The sequence below is a fragment of the Amphibalanus amphitrite genome, unplaced genomic scaffold, assembly GCF_019059575.1.
Source record: "Amphibalanus amphitrite isolate SeventyFive unplaced genomic scaffold, NRLGWU_Aamphi_draft 000032F_arrow, whole genome shotgun sequence".
Classification (NCBI taxonomy): Eukaryota; Metazoa; Arthropoda; class Thecostraca; order Balanomorpha; family Balanidae; genus Amphibalanus; species Amphibalanus amphitrite.
In genome coordinates this window covers 495118-505818 of record NW_024881528.1, presented here as the reverse complement: position 1 = coordinate 505818, position 10701 = coordinate 495118, and the positions used below count along the sequence as shown (strand labels likewise).

The following is a 10701-nucleotide window of genomic DNA, read 5'->3' as shown; positions in this document are numbered from 1 at the left end:
CTTTCCGCCCAGCCGCCCAGATGGCGCCCCAGATTAGCGCCGACTAGGCTGATGCCGTTTTACAGAGGGAACATGAATTAAAAAGCGATGTGCAGGCAGGGATCGAACTCAATATCTCTTTAGGGGTGCCTGGACACCCCAATGTTCTCCAGGGCACCCCCGGACCTGAGCCCCCCAATGTTTAAGGGCGTCCCTCCGGAAACAAGAATAGGTATTCCGAACCCCCAGGGTCGATGGCGCCCCTGAAAGCCACTGGCACCCACCTGAACGGAACAGTCGCCCCATTTAAGGTTGATTGCACCCCTCTGAAGTTCACAGCTGCCCCATTCGGCCCCATCCAAGGTCGATGGCGCCCCCTGAAACCACTGGCGCCCCTCTACATAAAGCACCCGCATTCTTCTCAAGATCACAGTCGCCCTATCCGAGATCAATAGCGCCCTCAAGAGAGCCACTAGCGCCCCCCTTGAGACTAAAGTCGTCCCGCTTGAGACTAAAGTCGCCCCATTCAAGCCCAATGACGCCCCTTGAGAGCGTCCGGTGCGCTTCTGAAGATCACAGTCGTCCTCATCCGAGGTCGCTGGCGCCCCTCAAAAGTCACTGGCGCCCATCTTAACGGAGATCACAGCTGCCTCATCTTAAGATCGATGGCAACCCTCTGAAACCAATGGCGCTCTTCTAGAGTACCCGGCGCCCCTCTGAAAATCATATTCGCCCCATCCGAGACAACGCCCCTTGAGACTACAGTGACAGTCCCCCCACTCAAGTTCAAGGCGCCCCTCTAGAGCGTCCGGCGTCCTGCTGAAGGCAACAGCGGCCCCATCCATGCCCAATGGCGCCCCTCAACGCCCTTCTAAAGATCACAGTCGCCCCATCAATCCAAGGTCGCTGGCGCCCCTCCAGACTCCGGAGCCACTGGCGCCCACCTAAACCGGGACTTCAGTCGCCCCATCCTAAATCAATGGCGCCCCTTTGAAACCACTGGTGCCCCTCTGAAAATAACAGTCGAATCATCCGAGATCAATGGCGCCCCTTCAGAGCGTCCGACGCCCTACTGAAGGCAGCAGTGACGCCATCTAAGCATTACACCCCTCTAGATCACCCGGCCCCCTTCTGAAGATCACATTCGCCCTATCCGAGTTCGTTGGCGCCCTCCAGTAGTCACTGACGCCCATCTGAATGGAGACTTCAGTCGCCCCGCCCCATTCAAGATCGATAGCGCCCCCCCCCCCCCCCCCGAGACCACTGACGCTAGGTAGGTAATTATTTGACAATGGGGCTGCCTCATCGACTCCAAGGACCCTTTTCAAGATGCAGCAGCCAGGCGGCGCCGAGCTGGGCTAGGGCCAAGCGTTTCTTATAAGGCAGCCTCGTTAGTGCCACCCCTCGTTGCGATACCGCCCCTCAATGCGACGCCGCCCATTCACCGTACAATGCCACCCCTCAAGGCAAGTGCTGCCCCCCAGCGCATTGCCGCCCATTATTGTGATGCCGCCCCCGCCTAGCAGTGCGGTACCGCCCCAGCGCGTACGCCACACCGACGGAACGATCACTTTTGAAACTTTCAGAGGTTGATAAGACTAACAATATGTATAAAATGTTTATCTCGGACTTTTGATATCCATGACCTAAGGTCAGGTCAATTTTGCGACTTCTCCATTAGGTAGGTATAAGTCAATTGGAGAAAATTGAAATGCGCCTCTTTTGGACGAATGTGGTTCAAAACCCTCTCAAACATCGGTTCATAGGTAAACATAACACACTGAATCGACAAAATGCACCTGTGACCCTTCTGTGTGCCCCTGAGGTCATCTCAGGTCATGAACGGTCACCAGCATTTCTTTGGCTATACCTTTTGATAGAGACGTGCTAAAGCGGTGAAAACACGTCAGATGTGTCCAGCTCGACGATACGGATCGGGTGATATGCAGCATGACCCTGTCCGTCAAGGTCATGACCTTGACCTGAGGTCAAATTTTCAAAATGACCTTTCAAGGTCAACGTATAGTTCATTCGATGCGTTTCGACGAGAGGAATACGATGCTGGCAAAATAAATGTCGTCACTGTCTTGAGTCAAAAGTTATTGCAGAAAACGATTTTAATAAAAACTGTTATTTTTGGAGTTGTTTCCCTCTGGAGGCTAGTGGCAGTCAGTCACTGGAGGCAGTCATGCATGTCCACAAGTAGGGGCTGCACGCACTGGACATCGAAGTGTAAAGGTGATGTGTGGAGAAAAAATCCAGAACGTATGTCAGCGTTCGGTCGCCTCTGACTGCAGTCGCTGCTGGTATGACAATGAGTTGGGATCTCATGGTGGATCTCATGGTCTTAAATGTTCAAGTCTTTCCTTTATTCCAAAAAATCGCAGCGTGTATCTTACATACGTGCGCTCTGAGATTCTAAACACGGCAACCCCGGTCGACCACAGGCTGCAGCCCACATGTCACTTCGGATCAGTGAGTGAGCCCGTATATTTTTTCTTTTTTGCAAAGAATAAAGATTCTGCCTACCGATCAACGTATAGCTATTTTACCGTTTCGAATTCGCATGGATGCGTATTTGGAGAATAAAATGTACATAGCCCGAGCTCGTTTCCTATAGCATGCTAAAAATTCATCTCTATATCATGCTAAAAATTCATCTAGATCAAGGTTTTTTGATAAAAAAAACACCAGGCTGCAAATTGCATTAATTGGATTTTATGAAAATCAGCGAAAGCTGGTTCTTATGTATTTTGCAACACCTAGTAAATCATGCATGAACATGACGTTACATTTTAGACTGACACCCCTGTCACTAGCTGACAATGGCGCCCCTCTCAAGGGAAAAAGTCGCCCCCTCGAGCACCATGGCCCCCCCTTTCGCTGATCTCTGGCTACGCCACTGTCACTGAGCCGCAATTTTGGCATCATCGTGTTCGCCTCGCTCAGTTGCGTCGAACAGTATACTTTTTGTTCGGCTAAAGTCAACTTAAGGTATTGATCTCGTGTCAAGGTAAGGTCAGAGCCCCCAGGTCACCCAGTTGGTGGAATTAGGTCATATTGCATACAGGGGCGGCGCCACGGATTTTGGCCAGGGTGGCAAGCCGAAGTAGGGGGCCTCTTCATAAGAGGGATTCCTCTTCGCCTCTAGGACCTCCTCAAAAGTGAAATGTGTGGTCGTTTGTCAGAACACAGTATATCTGCATCGCCCGAGACCGCCTGGGGGGGGGGGGGTGGATCCGACCCCCCGCCCTCCGTTTTTCTTGAATAATTCATGAAACATTTCAACTATCAACTTCAACCTTCGTATACCTTCTCACCCATCAATTTTACGCCTTGTGGGAAAATTTTGCTCATTTTTGTCAAAAGCGTTTTTAGATGTATCCATTTTACTAACGTGACTACATGGTATTTTTCGCAAAAAATGGTAAATGTTTGAAAAATCGGCAAAAATCAAGGTTAAAAGCAAAATACAAATGAAGGCGGCCAAAAGATGCCGATTGGCGAGATCTTTGAAATGGCTATCTTGTATTTCCCATAAAATGTGTTTTTACCCCTAAAAATTCAAAAAACGATACTTTTTGAAAACAGCTACTTACATCCAAAAATTTTCCAAATAAAAAATAGAAATGAAATATATGTTATACATCTCGATTAGAACATTTGATATCCCAAATTTCAACTTTCTAGCTTGATTTCAAGTCACCAAATTTTAACAAATAGCTCAAACATGTACAGGGCATGGTGACGTCATAGGTATTTTCGTGAGTTTTAGGCACTCTGAACATCGTGAGTAATGATAAATCGCTGCTTTAGTTTCCTGGGACAAAGCTCGTCTACAAATGTGCATTTTTATGTCAAAAATAAATCGAAAAATTGACTTTTTCTTGGTATTGACTTGGTGATGCATGCTTACAAACGATTTTCTATGCTTTCCATACACACTGATGACCAAGGCAGTGACTTTGGGTGACACTCGTATAACCATGACCATCGGATTCGCCGTGAAAAATAACCCTAAAACATGTGTCGCATGCCCACGTAGCAGAAAGTGATCTTTCGTGACCTTTCGTGACCTGACCTGACCTTCACTCGTACTTAGTATGACCCCTATACGCACATGATACCTTCATTAAGTTTTCGGAGTCATTTTTTTGTGAGTTTCGAGCAGGAGCTATCGATTCCGCTGTCCGTAAGCCTCATCATGCAGAAACCCCAGAATTTTACATTTCACCTGACCTTGACCCGAAAGTTGATCTCAATCTTAAAATCTTAAACCGCGCCCCAGTGGTGGTATCAGCCAGCTTCGCCATAGTGGGGGGGGGGGTATATGTTACCACCGACCTTCATCTAAAAAACTAAGAGGGTTAGTGCAGTGATCTGTGCACAGCATGCGACCCACCAAGTTTAAAACCTCTCTGACAAGTGACAAACAGTGGCGCGGGAACTTCTTCCAGACTGGTGGGGGGAGGGGCTGAACCATAATAGAGATCAACCTAGGGTACCCCCAAATCTAGTTTTCTCACCGGTTTTAGGCCACTTATGTTTCAGACTTTGGCCTTTTCAATAAAAAAAAACGACAAAATTGGCAAAAAAGTGAGGTATTCCGTCTCAGCTGAGTGAAGAAACTACCTGGCGTTTTGGTAGCCTGGAGTAAAGGTTTTAATCTGCCAAATGAGTTGCCGAGCCAGTGAAAGAGGTGGATTTTTCACTTACATGCTTTCTTCCTTTGTGACCCACAACCCCTAATTTGGGGAGGACAAGCTGCCCAACGGTTCCTGGCCTCATGAAAAGTTGTGGGGCACCGCCCCCACGGCCGCAGAGTTGTGGGGGCAAGCTTCCCCCACTGCCCCCTCCCCCGGTTCCCGCGCCTATGTATGAATCTATGAAATTATGTTGGTAGATTTCCGATTTCGATTCCTCCAGCTGGGGGGGGGGGCTCAAATACATTACGAGCCCCCCCCCCCAGCCGAAAAGCTGGGGGGGCTCAGCCCCCACTAGCCCCCCCCCCCGATTTCCGCGCCACTGGTGACAAACACTGCAGGCTGGACATGATTGCAAACGTTTTTAGGCTTTGTTAAAGCCGAGTATCTTTTTATGTTGGCTGCAAAATGGATCTTAATCTGTCGAGTTTTTCTTCTGTTGGCAGGTATCTTATGTTAACGGCACATGTCTTATATATGTTTCTAGCGTTTGTCTCGTGAGGTCAGATTTAATTTGCTGATTCAATTGTTGTTTCGTTGGCCAGAGATTATGTTATTTTTCTAGGTTTTGGTATCGCTTTTTTGTCATTTTTATGTTTTATGCTTTTGCGTCCGTTTACAAAATCACCAAAGGACAGTGAGCGGGTGAGCGGCGCGAAGCGGGACGAATTGAACGAACTTGAACGAACGAACCTGAACGAACGAACCTGAACGAACGAACTTGAACGAACGAACCTGAACGAACGAACCTGAACGAACGAACTTGAACGAACGAACCTGTACGAACGAACTTTACGAACGCGCTTATACGAACGCCAACGAATGTTAAATCGGCGGTGTCAAGTTCTTGCCGGTGGCTGCAGAACCTGAAACAATCCGTGAGTTTTCTTTGCGTTTATGTGTTTGTGTGCTATGTGTTTCGTTTTATTTGGTTACTACTTCTATCGTACTTATATTTGGTTACGTCTTATATCGCTGACTGTCTTTTTTAATTGTCATACTTATGGACCTGTTGGTGTGTTTTGTTTCTTGCAGAAAACCGTTTTTAAATACAATGAGTATTGGATCCTGAGGCTCCACCGGTAAAAGTTTTGGATTGTGGCTTGGTATCGTCTTACTCCGGAAATTAAGAAATCAAGTTGAATCCGATGTTCGTCAGTACGAAAACTGCAAGAAGAATCAACAAGGTGGATTAATTCGATTCTGATATGTGTGAGAGGCACAGTAAGTTCTGCAAGACCTTCAAATCTATCATCCCAAAATCTAAGGTACAGTGGCTTCATATTATATTCTTCGGCGTTCTTCAGCAACCTCACGGCCGTCTTCTGGAACCTGCTGGGTAGGGGTTCGGGCTTCTGTTGTTGGGTTAGCTTAGGCCTCTGTCTGTTGTTGGGCTGGTTTGATTTTCTGTTGTTAACGAATACGATTACGAATTGCGCATTGCGACATAGGGCGAGTAGTGCTACTAAGTACTAACTGTTCGGTAGTAAACGAACTTATATGTATGTACACGTACTATCGAACAAGATCACGAATTGCTTGATGTTGAGGTCTTGTAATTTCGTTTAACTGAACTTTTAGTAGATAATTTGCGTGACATGTAATCACGTTCTCACTGTCCTTTTATCCCTTTAGCCCAACGTTTTGTTATTGTTTTTTTTTTTTGTTTTTACGTTTTGTTTTTTCATAATTCCATTATTCTTAATTCCTTTATTCTCTTTGTCTTGTTATTTTTAACATATTATTAGCACTTATCGGCTAGCCATCTATTGTTTACTATTTCACCATATTTGGCTTAGCATCCATTTTGCAAGTCAGCATACACTGCTACCCGGTGCTATACACCCAACTTTTAAACATGTCGGGAAATTTCAACAATATAACTCGGGGGCAGTTGCGAATACTGCTTGATAAGATGGGACAGGATACACAAGGGACAAAATCTGTTTTGATTGAGAGACTTCAAACTTGCCTAAAGGAAGATAATTCTGCATGCCGCTCAAATAGCCCAGTCGTGCCTTTACAACCGGACGCTGATGACGTGCCAAGGCTTAGCACAAGATCACCATTAAAACCTCCCGATATTTCTGGCCTCGAGGCAGCACGTATTCATTGGGAAGTAAGTTCACAAGCTTCGGCCTCGTCTTCGATAGTCTCCGAAAGAGTACGCCGTGCAGGACTACAGGCTAGGGCATCATATTTAGAGCAGAAACATTTGCTAGATCGCCAAGCGCAGGAACTTAAGGCTAGGCAGGAGATGTTGGAGTTGAAAATGCAAATTGGGGAAGTCAGTGCGAGGGAAGCAGCGTTAGAAAGGGAGGAGGAAGGAATTGCAATGGGTTTTCAGGAAACTGAACGTGATGACGCCGCGTTTCGGGATAACGCGCCAAACATGCAATATGTTTCTCATTCTCCCTCAGCTCATTCGCCCTCAGCAACTAGGGACCACTTAGATGACGTTCATGCCTCACAGTCAACCCAATCGAACGTGCGTAGCGACATAAATCCTTCTTATGACCTGGCTAGACGACTCCATCTTCCTCCTTTGGAGATTTCAACGTTTGATGGAGATTTAAGTAAATATAAATGTTTCATGCGGGCTTTTAAGTCAAATATTGCTACAAAGGTAGATGATGAAGATGAAAAATTGCATTATTTATACCAATACACTTCCGGACGACCAAGGGAGATTGTCTCCACATGCTTACACCTGCCACCAACGAGAGGGTTCGTGGAAGCGGTAAGTTTGCTGGATAAACGTTACGGGTGTCCGTTTCAGGTGGCGTCGGGTCTGGTCGATACCCTGATACAATGCCCCGCGGTGAGGCTCGATGACGTCCAGGGATTAGAAACGTTTGCTATTCAGTTGAGGGGAACCATGAATGCCTTGTTAAGCCTCCCATGCGGAACGGATTCAGTCGACATCAAAACCGTCCGTTTGCTCTTAGACAAACTGCCTTCGTTTTTTAAGGATAAATGGCGGATCAAAGTCGATGATATTGAACAAACAGAGCAGCGAAAATCAGACTTTAGAGACTTTGTTTACTTCATTGAAAGGGAGGCGCGCATTGCATCCAACCCGTCATATGGGAGACATTTAACAAATGTAACGAAAAATTACCAAGATAGAAAACATGAAAGCAAATATCACGCGAGAGGGACACTTTTAGCCGGTAACGTCAGCTCTCATCACTCCTCGTGTCTTTATTGTCAGCAGGATCATGAAGTCGCCGAGTGTCCAGAGTTGAGAATGCAGAGCAGAGATGTCAAAATGACGTTTATACGGTCAAATAAGCTTTGCTTTGGTTGTTTGTTACCGAATCATTTAAGCAAATATTGTGAAAATAAAAAGATTTGTACAGAATGTGGGAGTCGGCACCCAACTATCCTTCATTTTGACCGAAAACAAACTCCACTCTCAACAGTCACTTTGGGCCATCTTGCATCAAGTGGAGGAGCAAAATTGCAAGTCGTACCAGTGTGTGTTACGTTATTCGGGGTGACGAAGTTCACGTCTGCCTTTTTGGACTCCGGCAGCACACATTCGTTCATTTCAAGAAATTTACTCGCTAGTTTAGGGGTTGAACCAGCCGAAAGTACTTCAATTACTCTTTCTACTATCAACACAGATCACAAATTTGAAACATGCGTTGTTTCGAAGGTTACCATGGAGGATTTACAACACAACAATAAATTAGAACTTCCTCCGTTATTTGTTCTAAATAAGATCCCAGTGTCCATCGAGGATGCCCCGAACGTTAGAGATTTAAACAAATGGCCGTACTTGAGACAAAACGGGGTATACTTAGAAGAAAACTTTAAGCACGACGTAGGCCTTCTACTTGGGAATAATGTGGCGGCGGTGATGGAGCCGTTTGAGGTGGTTCCCAGTCAGAACGGCGGGCCATTCGCCGTGAGAACCAGGTTCGGATGGGTCCTAGGTGGAGTTGATAAGGATTCTCCGGTTCGTCTGAAAGTTAACCAATTGCAAGTGGCTCTTGACGACGTTTATGGTAATAGGGCTGAATATCGGTTGGGTCTGTCCGCAGAAGACATTAGGTGGCACGAAATGGTAAAGGGATCGTGCCAGCTGATAGATGGTCGGTACGAAATAGCCCTGCCGTTTCGTGATCCAAGTCTTAAACTTCCAAACAATAAGTATGTGGCTTATAGGCGCCTTGTGCAACTGAAGCGCAGATTCGAGAATCAGCCCCATTTCTTGAGAGAATATGCCAAGCAAATTGATAAACTGTTAGACAACGGCTACGCTGAAAGAGCTCCCGATCTCTCGAGCAATGCAGAAGGTAGGATATGGTTTGTGCCCCATCACGGAGTCGAACACCCTGTTAAGAAAGGCAAATTACGCGTTGTTTTTGACTGCGCTAGCTCCTTTCAAGGAAGAAGTCTAAATGAGGAGCTTTTACAAGGACCTGACCTTACCAACACCCTGACAGATGTTCTTCTTCGTTTCCGACAAGAACCCGTTGCCTTCATGGCGGACGTCGAGGGTATGTTCTTACAGGTGAGGATTCCCGAGAAACAGCGTGATTTTTTGCGTTTCCTATGGTGGCCCAATGGAAACATCGCCTCGAATCCTAAGGAATATAGGATGACAGTACATCTTTTTGGCGCTGTTTCCTCTCCTAGCTGTGCAAATTTTGCGCTTCGTCGCACCGCTCTAGACAATGAACGGTTGTACGACCCATTGGTGTCTAGGACAGTTCTTAATAACTTTTATGTGGATGATTGTCTTGCATCGACTGGAAAAGAAGATGTTGCTGTGAAGCTGGCATCTGATCTTAAGCAATTGTGTCTGAGAGGTGGATTTAATCTCACCAAGTTTGTTAGCAATAGCGTTACAGTTTTGAAATCCATTCCAGAAGTTGACTACTCGCCCGGTATCCAAACACTAGATTTGAAATCAGATTCTTTGCCTTCTGAGCGAGCCTTAGGCGTTGGCTGGAACGTTCGTTCTGATCGCTTAGAATATCAAGTTGACTTGCAAAAATTTCGGGGCAAGCCTGTCACAAGACGAGGGCTTCTGTCCGCCACAGCAGGTCTTTATGATCCACTGGGGCATGTTGGTCCGTATGTAATGCGGGCCCGAATGCTCTTACAAGAGCTGACTCGCCTTCGTTTAGGTTGGGACGATGAGGTGCCATCCCACTACCACAGACAGTGGAAGCAATGGTTAGCAGATCTAGAATGTCTATCCCAGTATAGTCTTCCCAGGTGCATATGTTTCGGTGGCCTTTCCTCTGCCGTCCTCCTCGAGCTGCATCACTTTTCGGATGCCAGCGAAAGGGGGTACGGGGTGGCCTCGTACGTGCGAGCCGTCAATGGAGACGGTCAACTGTCTTGCAATCTTTTGGTTAGCAAATCCCATTTAGCACCAATTAAGCCTCTCAGTATCCCAAGGCTGGAGCTTTCTGCTGCAACACTAGCTGTCAAAGTCAATTTAGAAATACAAAGAGCGTTTCCATTCGATTTTAAGCCAGACATCTTCTTCTGGACTGATAGCACTACAGTGTTGAAATATATACAGAATGAGGCAGCGCGATTTCATGTGTTCGTGGCAAATCGTTTGGCAGTTATACGAGACGGCTCTTCAATAGACCAATGGCGATGGGTTCCTTCGGAGTTAAACCCAGCCGACATTTTGTCACGCGGGTGCGATGGAACTACCCTTCTCAAAGAGTGTATGTGGCGTCAAGGTCCATCGTTTCTACTTGAATCACGGGAGAAATGGCCCCGATTCCCTGTCTTAGAAGATAATGCAGAGGACCCTGAACTAAGAGTGACCACTGTTGCATTAAACAGCCGAACAGAAAACGAAACAAAGATTCAAAAGAATTCGAGCATTCAAAAGTTGATTGATCATTATTCCTCGTGGCAGCGTCTGAAGAGAGCAGTTGCGTGGGTACGACGCGTTATAGACACATTGGCTGGTAAACAGAAATTAGCACGGGCATCAGAGCTGACTGTAACAGAGCTTAAGTCAGCCGAGAATATTATCATC

General features: G+C 46.5%; 1 protein-coding gene across 1 annotated transcript; it reads left to right on the top strand.

Moving 5' to 3' along the window:
• Window positions 1-5060: 5060 nt before the first annotated feature.
• On the top strand, window positions 5061-9208 carry LOC122368531. Its single transcript, XM_043342540.1, has 3 exons — window positions 5061-5560; window positions 5718-8786; window positions 9205-9208. The coding sequence occupies exons 2-3, from the start codon at window positions 6541-6543 to the stop codon at window positions 9206-9208; spliced, it is 2250 nt and encodes a 749-aa protein (XP_043198475.1). The 5' UTR covers window positions 5061-5560; window positions 5718-6540.
• Window positions 9209-10701: the final 1493 nt, after the last annotated feature.